Consider the following 23,589-nt stretch of genomic DNA (forward strand, 5'->3'; position numbering starts at 1 on the left):
TAATATTACCTTCATTTGTTTGTTTACGATGGAAGTTTCCAGACATACACTGACCCCCCGGACCTCACCCCGTTCCAGCTCCTGCCAGCATGTCCCCACACCGGTGGTTCCGTCTGCTCTTCCCCCCTTTTTGTGGCTGGAGCATCTTAAAGCGAATTCCACACACAGTGCCACTTCTCTCGAACACTTCAGCATGTGTGTAAAAGCAAAACAGAGCCTTTCTCTTTTCCTGAACACAGCACAGTATCAGGGGCCTCACCGGGAACATAGACACGGGGTGAAAGGAGGCCGCGCTCAAGAGCAGGAGTCAGTGTCTGCAGCCACACACCCCCTTGTCACACACCCTGGGGACAAAAGGCACCACCGGGGTGGGGGGGTTGTCAGTACCTGGGAGCGCAGAGGAGGGACCGGGGCTGGTGCTGAGCCCTCAGAGGAGCGTGGCCGGAGTGTGAGGAAGGCGGCCGGCCCCCTGCGTGCAGGGTGGATGTGGTGGCTGGGCTGGGCTCGCCGAGAGCGTCAGGTCAGCAGAGACTCAGGCACAGTTCGTCCCTCCAGCTGCGAACCTGGGAAACCGGACAAGTTATTGGCCTCCGAAAGTCAATGACGGGAGAGGAATGGATGGACACTCCCTTTCCAAAAGGGAGAAATAGGAAAGAAGAAGGCGTGACAGGTCCTGAGCAAGTCCCAACCTTAAGGCTTAAGAGGAATGATCCTCTGTGGCTCAGTGTCTGTCCTCCGGGCCCCCCTGGGGTGGTCCTGCCCCACCCCCACCCCAGCTTTGCCGGGTGCAGCGCTCACCACGGTTCTCAGGGGTTGGAGTCGTGTGCCTGCGGCTCTCCCCAGGTTCTGCCCACCCCGGGGTCGCCCTAGCGGGGGCTCTGCACCCCTTGCGGGGTGTGGGTCTCTGCCTGGGCCATGAGCCTGAGGCTCCAGGTGGCTCCATCCTTCAAAATTGAGGGAAGGTAGCAAGGCCCCCAGGGGTCTGCACTCTGCGTGCTGGCAGAGATGGTACCTTGTGGAAGCCAAACACCGATTCCAGCCAAGTTTGCAGCTGTGCCCTCCAGTGGGGCAGCCACGTCTGCTGTGGCCCAGGAATGTGGGGAGCAGAGCCTTATCCTCTGGGCCTGGGATGGAACGGTCACCCCCACAATCTCTGAAATGCCTCTGAAGACATTTTTCCGTCGTCTGGACTTTAGGCTTCTGTTGAGGTGGCTGCCTGGTCTCCCATCATGTGGGTAACTAGCTCGTAACTGGTGAGTACTAACCTCCGTGTCAAGTCCTCCCAAGCGTCATGATCTGTCTCAACAAGCTTTCTTACTACTTTCAATATCAATAGGCTGAGGATTTTCCACATTTTTAAGGTCTGCTTCCTTTTTGGTTAACAATTCTGTCCTTAAGTCTTCTTGCATTTTACTCTAAGTATTCAAGAGAAACAAGGCCCCTCATGCTTCAACACTTTCACTTTGCTTGGAAATTTCCAGGCACATAACCAATTTCATTGCTCACAAGTTCTACCTTCCACAAAACTAGGACACATAGTTTAGCCAAGCTCTCTGTCCCGTCTTAACAAAGGTTGCCTTTCCTCCAGTTTCCAATGACCTCCATTTCCATCTGAGATCTCAGCAGACTGGCCTTTACACCTGTGAAAATTAGTAAAGGGAAACCTCGCAGAACTGGAGTGGGGAAGGAATTCCCTGGTGGTCCAGTGGTTAGGACTCTGAGGTCTCACTGCCAAGGGCCTGAGTTCAATCCCTGGTCGAGGAACTAAGATCCCACAAGCCACGCAGCACGGCCAAAAACAAAAAACAAAAAAACAAAAAATAATGGAGTGGGGAGGCCACAAGGGGGAGCGCTCACCAGCTCCACTGGATGTCGGCACAGATCCTGACAGGAGGAGGCCACCTGGCCTCTTAGGCCAGAAGCCCTTTACCACCCTCAGGAGGAAGGAAGATTTTCTCCCCGTCAGGCAACAGCCCAGCCAATGAGAAACTGTCACAGCTCAGCCAATGAAAAGCCACCACACTTCAGACCCCCATTTTCCTCCAATGGACTTTTTTGCTTATAACAGCCCCTCCCACCTTACCTTTTCCTCTATAAAAGAATTTCCTTTCCTTTGACCTACTGGACTTGCCTGTGGACTTGTGCCACGGTTACCTGTCCTGAAACACAAATCTTTGCTGCTCCTTAATAAACCCATTTTGTTGATAAAAACTGGCTGTTTTATTGTTTCAGATGAACACATCCCATATATCTACCAACATTCCGTTCAGGATTACTTAGGTGTTGTCTGAGAACGCTGAGGCTTTCTCCACAGCTCTCCTCTTTTCTTCCTGGGTCACCAGAATTGCCCTGAACAGTCCGTTCACAGCAGTGGAGGCTTTTGCTAACATTCATCTTAAAACTCTTCCAACCTCTAATTTCCAAAGCCACTTCCATGTTTTTAGATACTTGTTGTTTCTTGGTAACAACTTTCTGACTTAGTTCAGGCTGCTATAACGAAAATAACCATCCACTGGGTGGCTTGTAAACAACCGAAATTTACTTGTCCCCGTTCTAGAGGCTGGAAGCCCAAGATCAGGTTGCTGGCTGATTAGGTGGCGAGGGCTACTTGCTCATGGACGGCGTCTCCACTGTGACCTCGCACGCAGAAAGGCTGAGCTAGCTCTGTGGAGTCTGTGTTATGCAGGCACTCGTTCCAGTCGTGAGGGTGGAGCCTTTATGACCTAGTCACCTCCCAAAGGCCCCACCTTCTCCTACCATCACTTTGGGGGTTAGGATTTCAACATACGAATTTGAGGGGAAACAGACATTCAGACCATAGCTCCAAGGAAGCCTGGAGGATGGGACCAGACAGCTCTGCTGCTGGAATGATGCTGAGAGGAGCTGGGAGCAGCAAGGAAGCCCCACTCTCTCCCTCCTGCATCCCAGGCTGCTGCCTGCTCACAGCTGGAAGGGGGCTAGGAGGGCAGCACCCAGACCGGAGCAGGAAGGGTGGGGCTGAGAGCCGAGAGATGAAAAGCAAATAACTGACATGGTCACCTGGTCCTCTTCCTTCCCCCGCCCCCCGTGCTTGTTGGGAAGCTGGAAGGCGCCCCCAGTCTGGATCCTGGGTTCCCCTGGGTTCCTCACGGTGTCTGAATTGTTCCTCTAAGCCCTCTGTTTGCTGTAGTCTGGAGGTTGGATCACACTTCCTAAGGGCTGTCCGGGTCTTCCTGTGCGCCGTCTGCCTGTCTCACGTGGCTGATGCTAACGTAACAGGCCCAGACGGTGCAGCCTGCCCTCCTTATTCTCAGCGTCTGTCAATCGGCCCGCCCCTGGGTGACCCCTGCCTGAGCCAGCTCCCCCATCAGAGCTGCCGAAGGGCCATCTTCCAACCCTGTCCTACATTCAGTGGCGGAATTCTCTGAAGAGCTTCCATCCATCCAATTAGGCTCAGTTTGGTGCCTCTGAAATAAGCTCACACCAGAAGGCCAGCGGAAACGCTTCTCTCTTCCCCTTTGATCATCGGGTTTTAGAACAGGTGTGCCAGGGACAACGGTGCTGGCCTCCTGACCAGCCTTCTCACACCACAACCCCCACACACACACCCCTCCTGCTTCTGTTATGAACCCAGTACTTTTTGTATGTTCGATGTGAGCTAGGCAAGTCCAGTCTTTTTCTTTGACAGGCGGGAGGGGCCCACATGATGTGATAGTTGGCTGGATGGAGCCCCTCAAGCCCCTGATGGCCTCTGTTCCCACTTCCTGCCTCAGAACCTCTCTTCTCTCCAGTGGGGGTGGGACTGAGAGGCCCCGGGGCAGAAATGGAAAATCCCTTTATAAATTATTTTCTCACTTATTTCCACTTTACTATTTGAGATCTCATTGCAGAGGTCACAACCCTTCACTCTCAGCTACTTTAGCGTGGGGTGCAGGCATTTTTTAAGAAAAAAAGTGCATCCACACTTAGGTTTCCAATTCAAATTTTAAGATTATAAAATTTTTTACTTAAATTCTTTGATTTTACCTCTTTTAAGATGAAAATCCTGTTTATCATTATTTGCTTTCTCCTACAGGATACGTATGATTATTTGAGAATAATAATATTGTTATTAATAAGACTAATGATTGAAGTTTCCTTTTTTTTTTTTTTGCGGTACGCGGGCCTCTCACTGTTGTGGCCTCTTCCGTTGCGGAGCACAGGCTCCGGACGCGCAGGCTCAGCGGCCATGGCTCACGGGCCCAGCCGCTCCGCGGCATGTGGGATCTTCCCGGACCGGGGCACGAACCCGTGTCCCCTGCATCGGCAGGCGGACTCTCAACCACTGCGCCACCAGGGAAGCCCTATATGAACTTTATAATTAGTTTGTTTAGATCCAGAGGGGGAAAAACATTCTGATACTTTCATAAGGATTACGTTAAATTTACAAAGCTACTTATAGAGAACTGTCTTCTTTATGAGATCGTTTTCCTCTGGAACATGGGATTTTTTCTGTCCTTCCAAGTCCAGGGTGTCTCTGAGGTACCTTCAGAGTTTGCCTCACATAGGGTTTCGCATTTCTCACTCCGTTTATACCCCGGAATGTCATCTTCTGTTGTTGGAAACGGGGTGTCTCCTCTACTGCAGCCTCTAACCCAATGTCCACGCAGATGCCTGGTCTCTCTGAGTGACCTTAAATCTGCGGCTTCCCTGACTCAGCATCTGTAACATCACTTTCCCAGGCTGGAAACGTACCAAGGGATCCATCCTAGTGACGGAAGCAGGGTGGCAAAGGGACCTTCCTCTCCTCCCGCCCGCTTCCTTCCCTCTCGTCATCTGCCAGACTTCCCACTGCGAGCGCCCCTGGGTCCCATGCAGACAGAGCAGGCAGAGCTTGGAGAGGTGATGGGCTTGCAGGGGCGGCCGCCCCCTGGGAGGAAGCTGAGGAGAGGGGTCCTGTGGAGGGCCCTGGGGCCAGGAGGTGGGCGATGGGGGAAGGGGGGCAGCCCCCCTCGTGCACGGCAACCTCGCCTTTGGGCTCTTCCCCAGGAGGCTGGATGGGGAAGGGAAGACCCTAGCGGCCGTCTGGTCCACCCTGAGTCGTACAGAAAGGGAACCGGGGCTGAGAGAGGCCGCGTCCAGCACCGTGTGCCTGCTGCCAGGCCAGAGGCGGGGGGCGGGGGGGGGAGGGGGACTGAGGAACGTGGGGCGCAGCTGCTGGTGCACACACGGTGGCAGCACGTGCAGGGCATGCGCGCAGGCCCAGTGTGGCACAGGGCAGCACAAGTTGGCCTTGGTGAGGGAAGACGTGCGCCTGTGCTCCATCACGTCGGGCTGGCCTGCCATCTGTCAGGTCCCTGGCAGTCGCAGGACAGGTACCAGGAGCAGACGGGGTCACCCTCCACGGCTGCGGAACTTTATTGGGATCGGACAAACACACCATCCTTCTCGGTCGTGGGCTCCCGTGTCCACAGGACCCTGCCACACAGAGACCCACCCTGGTGCGCGGGGGACACGCCCTCCCTCTAGAAACAGGTTCAGCAACCACCACACGAGCCTTAGGCCCCACGTGCGGAGTCAGTAACACTCCACAGCTCCTCCGGCCTCGTGAGTCACCTTCAGGCCCAGAGTCCAGGCCCCCTGCCCAGGAGGACCAAGGCCAGCTCATGTCCTGACGTGGGAACCGCACACAGATGGGGCCCAGCTCCCTTCCTTCAGGGCCTGGGACGTGACCCTGACTTTCTGGCTCTAGAAAGAAGGGGACCAGCGGGGGTTCCGGGGGAGGGGGAACAATGGGGAAGGGCCCCTGTCGGCCCTGAAGCCCAGCTCCAGGGCCAGGAAGCCCCCCTCTTCCCTGCCCAGAGGGCCTGGGTCTGTGGAGGAGGGGCTCAGGGCAGGGCTTCCAGCTTCGACGCGGGGCTCCGAGGGTCTTCCTGGCTTGGGTGGGGCGGAGGGTGATGCTTTCGGGGGCCGAGGGCCTCCCACGTAAGGGGGCCGTGCGGCGGCCCCTGCCCAAGCCAGCAGCTCATCTCTCCGGCAGCAGCATGAAGAACGCAGCCTTCAGGAAGCGGCCACAGCTGCAGAGCGCGGCCACGAGCCAGTGGGAGCGGAGGCCGGGGTCAGTGCTGACCACGCACTTGAGCACATCCGTCTGGGAGGGAAGAGGGAGCAGTCAGTTAGAGAGTGGAGGGAAGAGGGGGCAGTTAGAGAGTGGAGCGGAGAGGGTGCGGCCTGTGCCCCGCCCCCGCCCGGTGTCAGCCAGGTCACCTGAGGGAATGCTCGAGGCCGTTTGGGAAGGCTTGTGGTCCAGCTGGATGGAAGGCTCCAGCATGGGACCCGACCCAACAGGTGGATTCAGATGGTGAGAGGGGAGGGAGGGGAGACTGCTGGGCCCCCAGCCATGGGACCAGCTACCAGCTCGGCCACCTGCTGACATCCCAGTGTCCTTCCGCAGATGCTGTGGAGCCTGGGGTGCCAGGGAAGGACAAATCCCTTAGAACAGGAGCAGGAACTGAGCTTTCCAGAAGCCCAGTGAATGGCCACTCCTTACTTCCTTATTTCTTTCTAGTCCTGCTAAGAAATGAGGTACTATCCCTACAGCTTAACCTTTGGCCGTGGTGTCAATCAGCGTCCTGGCTGCCCTGGTGCCCAGCCTCAGCCGGGCTCCAGGACAGGACGGCAGGATGGGACAGCCAGCGGGAGGCCCACAGCCACGTGACTCATCCAAGAGGTGACGCCCTCCCCGCCCAGTGCCGCTTTCAGATGAGACCACAGCCCCAGTGGCCCCTCACCACACCCCCTGTGGCTCCAATCCCAGCGGAGGCTGAGCTCCGTCCCCTCGGCCAGTGTGCTTCGCACACTTTTGCCCACCATCCATTTTACAGAGGAGAAAACAGCTCTCCTACGGGTGGGGCTGCCCCGCAGTCCCCGAGGCCTGGCCAGGTGATCGGGGACATGGAGACTCTGACACCATCCCTGGGGGCGGGCGGCGGGTTTTAGCTCTGGAGTCGGGGGTGGTCAGACCCAGAGGGCCCACACTGGAGCTGGGCCGCAGGAGCCGTCCTGGGCTGGGCAGCCCCGGCCTCGCCCCTCCTCCAGCCCCGATCACCCCTGCCACTGCCAGCACTCAGGCGTTCAACCACCGCCCCCTTCCTGGCACCGCCATATTCCCTCACCCATCCACCGCGTCTCCGCAGCCAGGTCGCCAGGGTCTTGTGCACGAACTCCCCGAGGCAGTCAACGAGGGCGTGGACCAGGGCGGGCTGGGCCTGTCGCACGCAGTCCACGGCCAGCCCCGCAGCCACTGAGTACAGGGACACAACCTTGCCCCAGGTGATTCCTGCAGGGAGAGAGATGGGTGCTGGTCACCAAAGGCCACCAAGACCCAGCTCGAGGCCAGCCCGCAGGGTCACGTGAGGGGGCGGAGCCTTTCTGAGCCACACCCCTGCCATTCCGCTGGTGACTGGGGTCGACACCCGGGGCAGCCTCAACCCACAGCTCCGGCCAGACGGGGAGCTCGGTCAGCTGGCGGCTGTGCGAGTCCCAGCCACCGTCTGCTGCAGATCAGTCCTGCCACCGTCACACGTCGTTCTCAGGCGGGGATGTCTCGAGCCTGCATTACACACCTGCACACCTGGGCCAGGGCCTGGCGATGACCCTGCACAGCCCAGTATCTGCTGGAGGAGGTGACGGAGCAGAAAGGCAAAGAGGAGGCTGAGCAGGTCAAGGGGGCTCAGTGACTCGGCACTGGATGTGATAAACAGGAAGCAGCTTCCATCTGTGCCTGCCCCCAGCACAGCCCTGCGAGGACAGAGGATGTTCTCCATGTAAAGAAGCTGAGGCCCCGGGAGGAATGGCCTTGCCCAGACCACCAAGCTACTGGGGGCAGAAGTGAGATGGAGCCCACCTGGGAGGAAAGACAGACGAATGACAGTCTGGGGAACAGTGCTTGCCAGTTGTATAAGGTTCCTTAATATAGGAAGAGATTTTATAAATCAATGAGAAAAAGAGAGAAACCTTTCAAAAGAAATACGAACAGAGAATACAAACAGCTGATTCACAAAAGAAGAAGTATTAACAGTACACTAGACCCATGAAAGATGCTCACCCTCACCGACAAACAAAGAAGTGTACGTTAGTGTCTAAGTGTAAATTATAGTCTATCAGACAAAATTCCAAGTGGCAATGTGAGGATCCATGTAACTCTGCAGCCTGGTAACTGTGATGAGAAAGACAGCTGGAGGGCACCAGCACCACCTGTGAAAGGACACAAACATGGGTGCCCCGCCTGAGTCCTAGAAGGAAGCAGCACAGGCAGGGAGGAAGCACGCCCCTCAACCCATGTTCACACCACAGCTGGGACGGTCTGTCATAAGAGCACAAGTCAGTGCGAATGAATCCCTGTTCGCAGTCGCCAAAAGGTGGAAATGACAAAACATAAATAAGCAGTGAGTGGAAAAGCACAATGTGGTCCAGCCACACAGCGGAATGATACTTGGCCTCAAAGTGGAAGGAAGCACTGACAGGGCCACAACCTGATGAACCTTGAGAACATCGCGCTCAGTGAAAGAAGCAGACTTGAAAGGCCACGCGTATCGTATGAGTCCATTCCTATGAAATGTGCAGGACTGTCAGATCCGTGGAGACAGAAAGCAGACCAGTGGTCCCTGGGGGCTGCAGGAGGGGCCAGGCAGTGACAGCCTAATGGGAATGGGTGTTCTTCCCACCGGCAAAGAACTTGGAGCGGGGGTGGTTGCACGATGCTGTGCGTGCACTCAACGCCACTGAATCACACACTTTACAATGGTTGACTGGGACTCCCTGGCGCTCCAGTGGTTAGGACGCTGTGCTTCCACTGCAGGGGGAATGGGCTCAATCCTTGGTCGGGGAACTAAGATCCCACATGCCGCGTGGTGTAGCCAATAAATAATAAATAAATAAAATGGTTAATTGTACGTCATGTGAATTTCACCTCAACGAAAATTTTAAAACCCCATAAGTCAGGCCAGGCCACTCCCCAACCCTCCTGTTACTGTCCCTTCCCATCTCCTTCAAAGTCAATCCAAGTCTGAAGTCCCACCCGAGCTGGCTGCTGGCCCCTCTGAGGCCCCCTTGTCCTGCGACCTGGCCTCATGCGTGCTATCCCAGCCTCACCGCTGCCTGCAGGGCTCCCTCACCCCCAGGGCTCTGCCCAAGGTCCTCCCTCTAAGGGCCAAGCAGACCGTGATGGCATCAGGTCCCGGTGACGCTGCCGTCACACCACGCTCCCCATTGACCAACTGCTCGTGGGTGCCAGCCCTGGCGGGCTCTGTGCTGCTCACAGCTGTGCCCTTGGCACCCCCAAGCTTGGCGTCCCGCAGGTACCCACCACCACCAGGGGACAGGTGAAGGATCAGCATGGCAGGGCGGGGATCAAGAGAATGAACACGCGTTCCGCGGTGCTGTGTGGAGAGGTGAGCGCCACGTGATGGCCACGTTTTACCTGGAGAGGAAAGCCCTGGTCTGGAAGGTGCCGGCAGGGTGGTCTCTGGGAGGTGGGGCTCAGGTATGTCCTGTTTTCTTTGAGGTCTTTGTGTTCTTTTTTACGGAGATATAATCTCACTAGCGTAGATTCATCCTTTTAAAGTGTGAGATCCAGTGTTTTTAGCATATTGGCAATGTTGTACAACCATCACCACTATCGAATTCCAGACATTTTCACTCCAAATCACTGTCCCCAGGGGCGTCATGCCCCTGTCACCCCAGCCCTGGTAACCTCTCATCTACTTTGTCTCTGTGGATTACCTGTTCTGGACGTTTCACGAATGCAGTCACACAGTATGTCCCACTTTGTGTCTGACTCCGTTCACTGAGCAAAATGTTTTCAAGGTTCCTCCGTGCTGTCCTGGTGTGGGCCCCTCATTCCTTTCTACGGCCGAATAATGTTCCATCCAGTAGATGGACCACCCATCAGGAAACGAACACGTGGGCTGTTGGCCCCTCCGGCTGTGGGGATACGCGGCTCTGAACACTCGTGTGCAAGCCCTTGTGTGGACGTGTGGCTTCCTTTCTCAGGGGTCAAAACCGAGGAGCAGAAGTGCCAGGTCAGGGGGTGACCCCGTCAGAGTTACCATCGGAGAAGCTGCCAGACCACTTCACGCCCTGACTCTTCACAGCCTCACCCGTGCTGGGTTCTCTGAAGTTTTGCCTTGAGTGCCCCAGTGGGCGCGAGCTGGCATCTTGTTGTGGTTTGATGGGTGTCTCCCTGGTGACTGATGATACTGAGCAACTTCTCATGCACGTACTGGCTGTCCATACATCTTCCTTGAAGAGATGTCCATTCAGACCCTTTGCTCTTTTTAAAGTGAGGTGGTCTTTTTAGTACTGATTTCTGAGAGTTCTTTATCTCATGTGTTTTCTGATCCTTCCGTGGTGAAATATTTTGCTCTTGTAATGAGAAGAAAAAAATGAAAACACTTGCCAACTTTCAGTTTTTCCACTGAAGGGAACCGAGAAGCGCCTGCAGCCAAGACGCAGCCTGGAACAGTGCCCCCTGCCTCTGCCTTCGCGGGGGCTCAGCCACGTGGGGAGGCCACCTGGAACCCTGCCCTGCAGTCCTTGAGCCGTCCACGGCACCGGCTACAGCCAGAGCAGGTGAGGGGCCGGCCGGGACGACGAGGGGGAGGAATATCCAGCCCGGGGGGTCAGCGCGTGCAAGACCCAGCTGCCTGGGAGAGGCTGCGGGCAGAGATGGGCAGGGCTGGCAAGCATCTGATGGCTGGAGCTTGCCTGGTGGCAAGAGGGCCTGAGGACCGGGAAGGCTGGGATGCACAAGGGGTGAAGGGAGACCTCGGGTGGGCGGGAAGCGGGAGGGTGCGTGGGGCAGCCACGGGCTGGTCGGGGGGTGGGCTGAGAGCCCGTCGGCAGCACAAGGGGCGGCCCGCAGCCCTGTGCTCCACGGAGCCTGTCCCTGCTCCCCTTTCAGGTGGCTCTGAGGTCCACAGAGGTTGAGAACCACTTGCAGGTCACAGAGCCCATGAGGGGCTGGGCGCCCCAAAGCACCAGAGGGGCAGGTGGCGGTGTGGAGGCCACCACGCGAAAAGGGTAGGGCCAGCTGGGTGGGGCGGGGATGCTGGATCGCAGAAGTACATCCTGCTCTGGTTTCAAGCGAAAAATCACGGGCTTTAAACTGAATTCCCCAAGTGAAAGAAGCCAGCCGCTGGTGCCCTGTGTCCGTTCATCACGGCCACACCTTCCTCCCCGCCCTGCCCCAGCCCCCGCCTCGTCCTTCCAGAACCCAGAGCCCTTCTGGGCACATCTCCGGCCCCTCCCGCACTGAGCAAGCGGGGCAGGCAGGGGTGGGTGCTTCGTCCCGGCTGCCCGCCCTCTGTCCCTGTCCACACACCAGCCACCCTCCCCGGGGCCCAGCCGCCCCCCGCCCCCTCAGTCCCAAACACCAGCCGCCGCAGCCGCGTTCAGAGGTGACGCTTCCTTTTAGAGCCAGCCCTCGCCCGCCCGACAGCGGAGACAGACACCGGCGGCCACCCACGCGCCAGCGTCGGGCCTGATGGGAGCCCAGGGAGGGCCCAGGGCGGCTGTCAGCTCCCTTCCCCGGCCTGCCCAGGTCACCGCGAGGGCACCCGGGTCAGGACTGCCAGACCTCCTGGGCATCCCACGCCTCTCACCAGCCCCCTCCCTCCCAGGCACTCCCCCGTGAAGTCCTGGCCACCCAGTGACGCCCTGGAGGCTGGGTCCTGCAGCCGGGGGTCCCGTGTCCCTGCCACGCCGGCCTGCCCACCAGGGGTCGGAGGAGCCTCCCCGAGAGGGGACAGTGCAGGGCAACACCCAGAAGGTGCGGTCAGCGGGCTGGGGGCCCTCTGATGGGATGCGGCAGCCCCAGCCCCTCCACCGGCCTCCTTTCTTCTGCCGGTGGGCGGAGGTCCCCCATGGGGTGGGACTGTGGCTCCCGGCGTCCTCTGCCCCAAAGCCCTGCTGCCGTCCCAACCATCCGACGGCTAAGGAACGGCAAGGGGTGTTCCAAGGTCACGCCGCTGGTCGACGACAGACCCAAAGCCGCCTCGCAGAAGGGGCCCGTCCTCCCCAAAGCCCTTCCCACCCTCGATGCCACGTGGCCACTCACACCCCCACTCCACCAGGATGCGCCCCGGGAACACTCTGGCTCTGGGGCCCCCCAAGCCCCCCTCCTTGAGGGCTGGGACTGGCCATCCCGTCCATCACAGGGTCCCCAGGCCCAGGGCAGCGCCAGACAGTGCTGGGGAAACCTCGGTGGGATCGGCTGACGGGGCAGGTGCTACACTGGGCTGGGGGCTTCGGTTACCTGATGGCCAGCAGCGCCTGGCGCCTGCTACGTACCAGGACACAGGACCGAGGTGGACACGCAGGGCAGGGGCGCCAGAACAGGGCACGAGGTCACGGGTGGGGAGACAAGGTCTGTGGACCTCAGGGAGCCCAGCAGGTCCCAGGAGGCGGCGTGGGAACGAGAGGCGGTTTTGGGGGATGAGTCCTAGAGTTTCCTGGGAGCCTGGAGGCAGGTGTGCAGACCGGAAGCAGCACGAGCTGAACTCAGGGCGAGGGCACACGGAGGAGGGGCAGACGTCACCTGCTCCTAGGGCCCAGGTGGAGGCCCCGGGAGATCCACAGGTGACTGCGGGCCAGCCGGGTGAGACAGGTGTGTCAACATTCTCCAAATGTGTCCCGGTGAGCCGCTCCACCAGGGACTCCCACCCTAGTGCACCCCTCCCACTATGGGGGCTGTTCTGCGACTTGCCTCTGACCAACAGACTCAGGCTCAGTGACACGGTGACTTCTTACGTCAAAAGAGCCTGGCGGCGCCCACTTGGGCTGCTTGGGACCTGCGGCCACGCCGTGAGAAGCCCAAGCCCCATGGGACATGTACAGGCCACATGCAGAACAGCCCCGCCCCACTCCAGCCAACAGTCAGCACCAACTGGCAGCCTGGGACATGCAGCCCAGACAGGGCTTCCGGTCACAGCCCCAGGACCGCACAAGAGGCCCACTGTCCTTGGACCCAGGGAGGCTCCCCTGAGAGCCCACCCAGCGCTGCAGCCCCGGCCCTGACCCACAGACCCTGGGCCATGCCAGCAGTGTGGGCCCCCTGGACACACAGGCCTACCTGCAGAAAAGATCTGGGCTGCCACAGCCAGGAAGGCGTCGGTCACCACGGTCTCGGACTGCAGGGGGATGTTCAGCTGGCGGGCCACGTTGCGGTAGACGCTGGGCCGGATCAGCTCCAGCTCGTCTGCTGCGGTCACACAGGCGGGTCAGAGGTGGTCACACCCACGGGTTGTGGGGCCCACGCGGGCCTGGGGCCAGCTCACTCCTCAGCCTGTGGCCACAGCTGGGGCCCCTGATCCCAGCCCTATTCCCGACCCCTCGACCTGTCACATTCCCACCCACGAGACACCACCCCCAGAACCCCCGGGGACAAGACCAGGGAGGTGCGGTGGGCACCCCCAGACCTGCCTCTGGGGCCTGTCCCCTCTGCCGAGCCAGCCACGCCCACCCTCCCCCCAGGGCAGAGCCGGCTGGGCCAGTGGGGCGGGCACCCCAGCAATGCCTGATCAGTGACTCACAGCCCATAGCCAGCTGCATGGGAGGGCAGTAGTCTGACAAGCAAGCAGCCAGCCCAACATGGGTGTGGACTGTTCCAGCGACCCCACACCGGTGGGGAGCCCGGCTGCTGCCTCACAGGGGTGTCCTTGCTCAGGCGCCAGCACCATTCAGTGAACCAAGAAAAGGAGCCACTACCCGGGGCCACCAGCGCCACACAGGGTCAGACCTGGGCTCCTGGGGCCAAGCAGGGGTATCTGGATGGGGCGGCCACACGTGGCAGCGGGAGGCCCTGTCAAGGGCACTGCCTGCACATGTGCCCGCTGCAGCGCCCCTGGCAGTCACGTCCCGGGAATCCCACACAGCCCTCGGACTGGGCGTCCCCCAACCCAGCCGCCTCTCCGCCAAAGCAAACAGGAAAATGCTTCCTACTGGAAGTCCAGGCGATAAGGGCTCCGAGTCACCCATGGGGCCAGATGCACTCCATCTAATTAATTAAGATCTAGAACCAGAGGAGGACTGCGGGGAGGCTGGCAGAACGATGCGGGAGGGAGCATGGAAACTCCCAGGGCTGGCCTGGCTGTTCCCACATACAGACCCCGGGGTCTACCGGGGACTGACCCCAACTCGACCCGGGCCTCTTCCTGTTTGCTGCTGCTCCAGGAGCGGGGCGTCTGTGCTCGGGAGGAACTGGGGGTACGCTGGGGACAGGGAGACAGCTCCAGACCATGACTGGTGGGGAAGGGGCGGTCACGCTGAGCAGCTGCAAGGGCGGATGCTTTGGGGGTTCAAGCCATCTCCCTCCAGGGTCCCCTTAGCCATCTCGCAGGAACTGAACCCCAGGGACTGGCCGTGATGAGGCCGGATGCTGGAGGAGGGCCTGAAGGCCTGGCCCCTGAGAGGGCCAGCGCAGGGCACTTGGTCGGACTCTGCTCCTCCAGCCCTGGCCGGAAGCATCCCAGGCTCTCCGGGTCTGAGGTCACAGTGCTGAAGGGACAGATACCGGCCCGTCTGATTAGCAGAGCCCAAAGCAGGGCTTTTCAGAAAGTTCAAACAGTAGGGACCCCGGGCCCAAGGTAGAGGCAGCCCCGAGCCGCTGCTCGCAGGCAAGGAGATGGAGCTGGGGGCAGGCAGGGCAGAGGCAGGATCTCCTCCTGGCCACTCCAGGGGCTCTTGGGAGGTCAAGACACCATATTCACCAGGACCCTCTGGAGTGCTCCCCCAGTGTTGTCCCCACAGCCCAACTGGAAGAGGTGGCTCGGGCGCTGACCTCAGGGGAGTCCAGGCACTCTGGGCCTCTGGCTGATCCCCCAAACCCCACTTGCTCCCCTCCCCTGAGACCCAGGCGGGACACCGCCCCCCCGGCAGCCTTCTGCAATGGCCCCTCAGCATCTGTGTGTCTCCCCCGGACCCCAACACTCCTGTGCAGGCCAGGTCTACACAACCCTGCCCCCAGGGTCCACACAAAACAGGGGCAAGCAGACGCGCGAGCCAGCCTGAGGAGGGGAGGGCGTCCGCTTTCACAGGGTGTTCCCTCCAACCAGGGTTCCGGGGCCAGCCTCTCCCCTGGAGAGGCACCTGGTCAGGGCTCCATCTGTGCTGCCATACGTCCCCATGTGCACACGCTTGGGGTGGAACTGTCACACTGGATGGGGCAGGGCTGGGCAGCCTCAGTCCCTGTGGAGAGGTGGACTGACTGAGTCAGCTGGGCCGGTCCCTCCCTCTCCGGGGTCCTTGGAGAAGGTGGAGACAGTTACCGGGCTGTGTGTGACCCCACAGTCAAGTATCTCCAGATGTCCACTCAACTAGCGTCCAGGTGAGATCTTGGGCTACCTAGCCTCACGGTGGCTCAGCTCTCCTGGGGCACTAAATTTCGCCGGGAGCCCTAAGAGGCCTCCAAATCAAGAGAGAAGAGCAACCCATGGCAGGATTTGAGCCAGTAACTGCAAGGACCTATTTTCCAAAACAAACAGCAGGACACGTGGTCCGACAAAGGATTTTTGTGCCCAGCTGAGCACAAGGGTCACTCAGGAAGTTTAGCCACCAAAACATCATTCTTCCCGGAGCTGTCTATCCTTTATTTCCAGAGTGTCTGAAATCCGGGCTGAGCAGGCAAATGCGGGGAGGTCTTTGGCGGGTGCACAGGCGAGCCTGAGGGGGGACTGGAAGAGTGGGGTGCTGGAGGGATCATCGGTCTGGGTGCGCCCGCCTTGTGCGCCGGGTTACTCAGGGCACTCCGGACCAGCCCCCTCTCTGCCCCAGAGGGGAGAACGAGGCCCAGCAGGGGCGGGTGCCGGCGGTCACCGGCGGGCGGGCCAGTGCAGGGGCAGTTGTACCCCGAGGCGCAGCGGGGCCGCCCCGCCGGCCGGCTTTGGAGGGTAAGCCTGGGATCCCGCCCGCAAGGCCCGCACTCACCCAGGCGCAGCAGCACCGTGCACACTTCGGCCAGGCGGCCGCCGGGGGCGGGCGCGGCGCGCTCCGGCGCGCTCCAGGCGAGGCCGGCGCGCAGCAGCCGCGCGTGCACGAACTCCCGGCCGAGCGCCTTGGCCTGGGCCACCAGCTCCTTGTCGGTGGGCGAGCGGTCAAAGGCGTCCATGATCTCGGCGGCGAAGACCGAGGAGCGCCGCAGCACCTCCATGGCGGGGACGCGGGCGGGGGGCGCCGCACCTGCGGGCAGAGGGTGCTCAGACGGGCCCGCCCCGCCACCCCGGCCTGGCTGGCGGAGGGGAAGGTCGGCCGCGCGAGAACGGCGCGCAGCGGGGAGCGTGGAAGGGGCGCGGCGTGCGCCTAGATCGCGTGCGTGCGCCGGGCCGGAGCGCACAGGGAGGCCGGGCCGGCGCGGCTCTGGGGAAGGGCTTCGGCCAGCTGCGGGTAAGCGTTCCTGTTTGTGCCCCAAATCTTTAAAAGCGCGGTGTCACCTTCTTTTAGATGCCGAACTCAATCACAAAGATCCCCACGGGTGCCGGGGATAGGAAGGACCTCGGGGAAATGGCGATTGGCTCTGGGGCCGCCGTGCCCGCGCTCGAAGACGAGTGCGCGGGCGGCGGAGGCGTGGGCGGGGGGCATGGCCCGACCTGCTCCCAACCGGCGGCAGCCGGGACCCCGGCCCGGCCCAGCGTCCGGGGCCACCACCCACCTCCGCGCCTCGCCGTCCTCGGTGTTTGTCCCCGGCCTCGCCGTTCCCGTGGCGCGGCCCGCCCTGCTCACCTCTCCCGCCGCATGTCTCGGGCGCGGGGTCTGGGGAGGAGTGCTGGCCTCAGTATCTGCTGGCCGCCGTCTCCGCAGATCTGGATCCTTCCATTCAAACTGGCGAGGACGCGCGCCCCGCCCCGGCGCCCGCCCTGTCCACGCCTGAGCCGGGCTGGAGTGCTGAGGGCGCGGGGTCTCGGGCCCTACGGGGGCTCCGGCGGCGGCGTCGGGGGCGAGGCGAGTGCGGGCAGCACAGCGCAACTTTCCGCCGGGCGATAGGCGAGGCTTGGGGCTTTGCCTTCTAAGGGAAAGGCAACCCCGGGGCGGAGCCACGGCCAGAGCTTCCCCGCCGCCTCACCGCTTAAGGAGGACTGAGCGAGTTCACGGTATGCGCTCAAGGAGGGCCACGGGGCAGGAGCTGTCCCCCACTGTCCCAGTGATTAGGACCTGGCTCTGGCACCAGCCGCCTGGATTCACAGCCGGCTTCATTATCGTATTGATTCCTAGAGGTTCTTTATATATTCTGGATGCTGTGTCCCTGGTCTTACACATGGCTTGGTATTGGACGTGGGTACTTGGATTTGCATTGTATGGAAGGTATTGCAAATGCCTTCTGCCATTCTGTGGTTTGCTGTTGCTTATGTTGAACAGGAATTTTCTCAGTGATGTCCAATTTATCGATCTTTTCTCATGTTTAGTGCTTTTTTATTAGGATATTCTCCCGTGTTTTCTTTTAGAAGCTTAATTGTTTTAGCATTCACATTTAGATCTATGATGGATCACAAATTAATTCCTGTGAATATTGTGGTAGGGGGGTCAGCGCTCATTTTTTCTATATGGATATCCAGTAGACCATCATCAGTTATTGAAAGGGCCCTCATCTTTCCACTGAATTGGAGAAGAGTCCCCATGATAAACCAAGTGACTGTGTATGTGAGGATCTGTTCTGGACTCTTTTCTATCCCACTGGTCTATTTCTCTATCCTTTTTTTTTTTTGGCATGTGGGATCTTAGTTCCGTGACCAGGGATTGAGCCCACGGCCCCTGCCTAGGAGGCACAGAGTCTTAACCACTGGACCACTAGGGAAGTCCCTATTTCACTATCCTTGAGTCAACATCTCTATCCTTGAAACAACAGGATGAACCCACTTGCCTTAATTCACATATATACAACACTTCACCCAATAGCTGTTGAATACATGTTCTTTCCATATGCACATAGGATGTTAAACAAAATAGACCATATCCTGGGCCATGAAGTCTCAACAAATTTCAAAGGATTGAAATTATACAAGTGTGTCCTCTATGAATTAAACTAAAACTCAAAAACAGGAAAACTATCAGAAAGCCTCCAAGTACGTGGAAATTAAATATCACACTTCTAAATAATCAGTGGGTCAAATAGTAATCACGAGGGAAGTCGTAAAATGTTTTGAAGTGAACTACAGTGAAAACGTGACATATCAAATGCTGTGGGATATAGGTAAAGCAGTGCTTCAAGGAAAATTTATAGCTTTAGAAGAAAGGTTAAAATTAATGCTCTAAGCTCCAATTCAAGAAGCTAGAAAAAGAGCAACAAATTAAATCTAAAGATGAGAGGAAATAAAAATAAAAGCAGAAATTAATGAAACAAAGCAAAAATCAGGGAAACTCAACCAAGCCAAAAGAGATTGATAGAATGGATAATCCCCTGGAAATAATGGGTAGAAAAAGAAAACACAAATTCCAATGTCAGGAATGAAAAGAGGACCTCACCACAGACACGACAAACATTAAAAAGCTAATAAGAGTATGTTATATGAACAACTTTATGAAGTAATTTGAAATTCAAATGAAACAATTTACCCAAACTGACGCTAGAAGCAATAGAAAATCTGGATAATCCTATGACAATTAAATAAATTTAATTCATAATTTAAAATCTTCCCACAAAGAAAATTCTAGGTTCAGATGTTTTCCTTGAGGAATTCCTCTAAACAGTTGAAGAAATATCACTGACCTCACACAAACCTGCACAGAGAATAGAAAATGAGGGAACATTTCCCGTCTCATTTTGGGAGGCCAACACACCATTGATGCTGACACCTATGAGGAACCTGTTGGGCCTCTGTCTGCCTTGGCTTCCCCGTCTGTGGAATAGAGAAAATAATAATACCTACATTTTGTGGACCAAGTTAGTGAATCCATGTATAAAAGTGCTTGTCATACAGTGATTGCTCGGGAATTGGAGCTGTTTTTTCAGAAAGGCTTTCAAGTGTGAGTGCTCATTTTATCGCACTCTTTAACGCACAGTCTGGAGCAGGACAGGGTCTGCCTCTGGCATCTCTGAAGAGCGCTAAGGTTTGGGATTCCCTGTATTTTATAGGTGGAAATATGGAAGCTTGGGATGGGAAAGGGATTGCTGAAGGAGTCAGTGCAGGACTGGGCACAGGCAGATTGGGACAACCCCCCACCCCCGCCCCAGGCCCAGGGAATGTATCTCCAGCAGGGGAAGAACCTATGCCCCCCTTCCCCGCCCTGCAGTGGCCTCAGGCAGCTTCCCACCCTGCCCACAGCCTCAGTTTCCTCCTATACAAAAATAGGATCACGTTTTCTACTTCCTGTCTCCTGGGCAGCATGGATGGGTGTGGAAAGACTCGTGCGCCCTGACACGGGAGTGATAGATGCGTCTGTTTGGCGTGCTCCCTTCAGTACAGGAGCTGCCGTGCCTGGATCCAGCCATGCCTGAACCAGTGGACTCCCTGGACATCTTAGACCAGCTCAAAGCCGTGCCTCAGGATACTCACTGCAGGGTACTGAGGACCCTGAGGGACGGGGAGCGGCCCAGGTGTTTATCAGAAGGGGAGGTTAAGCCCATCTGGAGTATCCAGACCACGGACCCTGAGCCAGACCTTAGAGAGCCCGGGTCAGGCTAGAATCAGTTGAGACCTTCCTGTCCCTTGAGGACTGGAGGAGGCTGACCTGATCAGCCCAGTCCCAGCCCCCAATACCCCAAGTGTGCGTAGACTTTCCTACAGTTGCCATTGGCACTGAGTTTCCGCCTCTGCAGATTTCCTGCTCTCCGCTCTTGCCTTTTGTCCCATCCCTCTGTCTGCCCTGCAATTGACCCAGTGGGTCCCTGGTTGCCGAGAAGCCTTCTGAGTGCCGACACCAGCCCAAACTGGCTTGAGCACAGGGAGCTTTGTTGATTTATGTGACTAAATTGTCCTGGGAGACACCTACTGGTTTCAGGCATGGCTGGATCCAGGGGTCTCTCTTTCTATCTATGAGTCTGTCTGCTCCTTCGTGACAGCTCTGCTCTCAGGCAGGCTGTCCCTGAGTGATGGCAGAAGACGCCACAGCTCCCTGTCTACACCGCACAAGTTCAGTCTTTCCCAGTGGGAAAAAAAGCCAGTCTTCCCAGGGAGCTCCTGGGGATGACCTGGGGCCAGCAGCTTCTGTCCCGTGCCTATCTCTGAACCAGCTGTGGCTGGAGATGGGAAGGTGCCAGCCTTTCGGGCCCGGTCACATTTGTGGCTCTGGACAGGGTGCAGGGGCCTATCGGTGCCACCGAACAACCTGGAGGAGGGTCCTGGCTTTCCATAAAAACCTGCTCAAGTCTGCTATGTGGGCCACAATTTGGGGAGCAGAGGGCTCCATAACCCAGTGACACCAGTGTAAGAAAGTGAGTGGCAACATTCACCTCGACGTGGACAGGGGTCCTGCCTGGTCTGCATATGGCCACGCAGAGGGACAGGCCCAGGAGAGTGTTGTCCCCGCCCCCAAAGCAAATGCCCAGGCCCCTGGAATGCCCTGTCCACAGCCTCCTTCAGAGCCCGAGCCTGGCCCTGGAGGGGACTGAGTGGCCGGGTGTGGACGTGTAGGGCTCACGTGCAGGCTTTGGCGCGCAGGGCCAGCTGTGGGCTCAGCAAGGGTCTTGGCAGGAGGCTGGCCTCCCGGTGGGTCTGGGCCTTGCACCTGGTAGGCGCTGGCCTGCATGGTCTATTGAGTGGCTCCTGGGCTCCTCCTGTGTCCAAGGATCCCCGGGCCCGCGCGGCCGGCCTCACCACAGCCTCTTCGCTCTCCTCTCACAACGTATCCCGAGAGCCACTTCTGCCTCCTCGCTGCTAGTGCCCCAGTCCAGGCCACTGCCGCCCACCCCCTCTCCAGTCCGCCCTGTGCACGGGGACAGTGTCCTTTCAAAACCAACCAGATTCGTCAGCGCAAGGCCAGGGCCTCTCCCCTCTCCACCTGCTCGGGGGGCTTCAGCTGAACAAACCCACTTGTGCCGCAGGGCCTTTGCACGGGCTGTTCCTTCCTTCCTAGATTGTTACAGCTCTGCTCATGTGTCACTCTCTCAGAGAGGCCCCCTCCTGCGCCTGCCTCTCCCTTTGCCCCGGCTAAAATCTTCCCACCCCACTGTGCACAGCAGATCCCTGCAGGGGTAGCTGAAGACAAAGTGGTCTGGGAGGATGTGGCACCCTAGGGGTGTGACACACTCTGCCCCCCACGCACCCCCAGTCTGCCCTCCCGGGAGTCCAAACCATCCCTGACAGTAGTTGTTCACATATAGTGTTGTGTTGTGTGTGTTCTGCTTCCCTCTGGGCAGCCGTCCACCTAGGCCGCCCGCCTCCTTCTCAGGCTACCCCCGGGCCCCAGGCGGGTGCCTGTGCTGAGCACATGTGTGGACAGAACCGAGAGCGGGGCCGGCTGTGACTACGGCCCCTACTCCTTCCAGTGGGTCCCCAAATCATCTGCTTTGCGGGGGGGAGTTTATTCTAAACCCTGAGCCCTCCTGGCCCCTTTCCTCTTGAGGGCTGCGGTGTCCGCCCGGCCATCAGCGATTACAGTAGCGATGGGACACCTCCGGCTACAAGGAACAGAAAGCCAGCCCTCAGACAGGCCAGGGACTTATGCTCTCAGCTCCTGGAAGGAGGAAGAGACAGAGGGGCAGCGGGCCTTCCCAGGCACCAGCCTCTCTGGAGGGGGTTCCACGTGCCACGTCAGTGGAAGCGGGAGACGGAGGCTCCTGACCCAAAATGTAGAGTGTCCTTGAACCCTGGAGACGTTTAAGGGATCCCAGAAGTGGGAGCTAATGAAGTACTCAAGAGGCCGTCAGTTGTAACCCTCAGGCTCGGCCCAGGCCTCGGGTGAGGTCACCAACGGCTGCAGATCAGAGCGCCCCAGGGGCGGGAGCCTCAGGGGTGACACGCAGGGTCACAGTGGGCTGCCTCCCGGGGGTCTCCCCTCGGGCTTCTCTGGCCCCCACCCCACCCCAGGGACTAAAAGGTGGGAGCTGCACCCCAACTCCCATTGAGGAGGGGTGCCACTGAGGGGCAGGTAACCCTCCCCACCCCCCCCAGCAGAGTTGGGTGGGCGGAGGCTGGGGGACGGGCCCCTGGGGTGGGGCTCTGCTCTGAAAGGCTGCCTGGGTGGGCGTCCGTTCCCTGCTCTTCCAGTGACCCGGCCATCCGACCGTGACCGGAGGTGTCCAGACGGGGCCTGGGGTACAGAGGCAGCACCTCCAAGCTTGGGAGGCTGACAGCCGCATTTGCCCAGAGCTCTCGCGGGGCCAGCCCCTCCCCGTTTATTTTTCGCCAGAAGCTCATTCTTCACGGGGAATCAGAGCCCAGGCCAGAAGGGTTTTGTATAAACTTGGATAAGAGCAAGATAAACAACCTGGGAGCCCGCACGACAGAGGGCAGCGCGGCCAGGGGAGGGGTCCACGTGCCTGGCTTTGAGCCTAGCCCCCCGTGTCCAGTGGGGGCTGGAAGGGTGGGCTCCAGGCTGGTGTGGCCTCGTGTCCTGGGTCACATGGAACAGCCACGTCGCACCTGCCACCATCGCCAGCCCCTCTGGCAGCACCCTGGGTGCTACAAGTTATAAAATGAAGTCTTGCCTGCCTGAGGGGTGAACAGGGCAGTCGCGTTGTTTAATGCACTCGTAGGGCCCCAGAAGCCGAGGGGGCCAAGTACCTTCCTGGCGGTCTGTCAGCGTCTGAGCCTCATGACTCGTCCTGGCAGAGGGTTTGCTCGTTTTCTCCAGCGCGACTTCTTTTTCTCATTGGTTTGTCTGTGTTCTTTGTATTCTGGGTATTAATCCTTTGCCTGCAAAAGTTTCCCCCAGGCTGTCACCAAGCGCGTTTCTTTGCTGGTTCAGAACTGGCAGGTCTGAGCATCCCGCCCTGCGCTCCTAAGCCGGCCGCCCAGGCTTTGTTCCTGACCTTCTGGTGTGCTTTTTAAAATCCATTTCTGTGAATGTGGAAAAGACTTTCTTTTTCTTCCCCAGATCGGGCTGGTGGTTGGTCCAGCATCTCCTGCCGGAGAGGCCTGTGATTTTCCCAGAACTTTAAACACTAAGCTGAAGCCGGGTCTGAGTGTGTGTGTCCCAGACCTACCCCAGCTTCTATCCCTCCACGCTTCCTATTACTTCATCGTATGTGTTGACGCCTGGTACAGTCATTTCCACCTGTATGCATTTGTTGTGCATTTTAACCAAAGTTATGCGTGTCCGTGGTTTAAGGAATCCAGTGGTTCTTGGGGGTTTTCCAGGAAAAGCAGCTGTTTCAGGACCACCTTCCAGGCAGGCAGTTTCCAAGTCAGGGCTCATCCCAGCCCCTCCTGTGAACGCCTCTGCTTTCACTGCTGCATTCCTCAGCCAGGGCGCATCCATGCAGGATGAGGAACTAGCAGCTCCCACAGCCCCACACCTACTTCTTGGTCCCTCTATCTTTCTTCCTTTTTTTTTTTTCAATTTTACTGGTCTAGTTGACTTACAGTGTTGTGTTAATTTCTGCTGTACAGCGAAGTGACTCAGTTATACATATATATATTCTTTTTCATATTCTTTTCTATTCTGGTTTATCACGGGATACTGAATACAGTTCCCTGTGCT

At 58.4% G+C, this 23,589-nt stretch overlaps 1 protein-coding gene across 6 annotated transcripts; it reads right to left on the reverse strand.

The window, feature by feature from the left end:
* Positions 1-5,352: 5,352 nt before the first annotated feature.
* BOK (BCL2 family apoptosis regulator BOK) lies at positions 5,353-17,005 on the reverse strand. 6 transcript variants are annotated; one of them, XM_032638250.1, is made up of 6 exons: positions 16,735-17,005; positions 15,943-16,194; positions 13,091-13,219; positions 7,134-7,297; positions 6,226-6,424; positions 5,353-6,109 (listed from the first exon to the last, which is right to left on the reverse strand). In XM_032638250.1, exons 2-6 carry the CDS (start codon positions 16,163-16,165, stop codon positions 6,078-6,080), a joined length of 747 nt encoding a protein of 248 aa, XP_032494141.1. In that variant the 5' UTR covers positions 16,166-16,194; positions 16,735-17,005; the 3' UTR covers positions 5,353-6,077. The 6 variants fall into 6 exon arrangements, 4 of the variants coding, with proteins under 4 accessions (XP_032494141.1, XP_032494142.1, XP_032494143.1 ...); XM_032638251.1 differs by having other exon boundaries at positions 16,664-17,005; XR_004350815.1 differs by lacking the exons at positions 5,353-6,109; positions 6,226-6,424 and adding exons at positions 9,440-9,574; positions 9,742-10,383 and having other exon boundaries at positions 7,170-7,297.
* Positions 17,006-23,589: the final 6,584 nt, after the last annotated feature.

Source organism: Phocoena sinus, chromosome 7, assembly GCF_008692025.1.
Source record: "Phocoena sinus isolate mPhoSin1 chromosome 7, mPhoSin1.pri, whole genome shotgun sequence".
In the NCBI taxonomy this organism is placed as follows: Eukaryota; Metazoa; Chordata; class Mammalia; order Artiodactyla; family Phocoenidae; genus Phocoena; species Phocoena sinus.

Bases quoted from the DNA above. Each gene is read 5' to 3' on its own strand.
- BOK (XM_032638250.1), bottom strand. From the start codon at position 16,165: ATGGAGGTGCTGCGGCGCTCCTCGGTCTTCGCCGCCGAGATCATGGAC. The intron at 13,220-15,942 runs GTGAGTGCGGGC...GTGTGACCGCAG, and splicing joins CACGGTGCTGCTGCGCCTGG to CAGACGAGCTGGAGCTGATC. The intron at 6,425-7,133 runs GTGAGGGAATAT...CTGGCACCCCAG, and splicing joins TGCGGAGACGCGGTGGATGG to GCTCCACAGCATCTGCGGAA.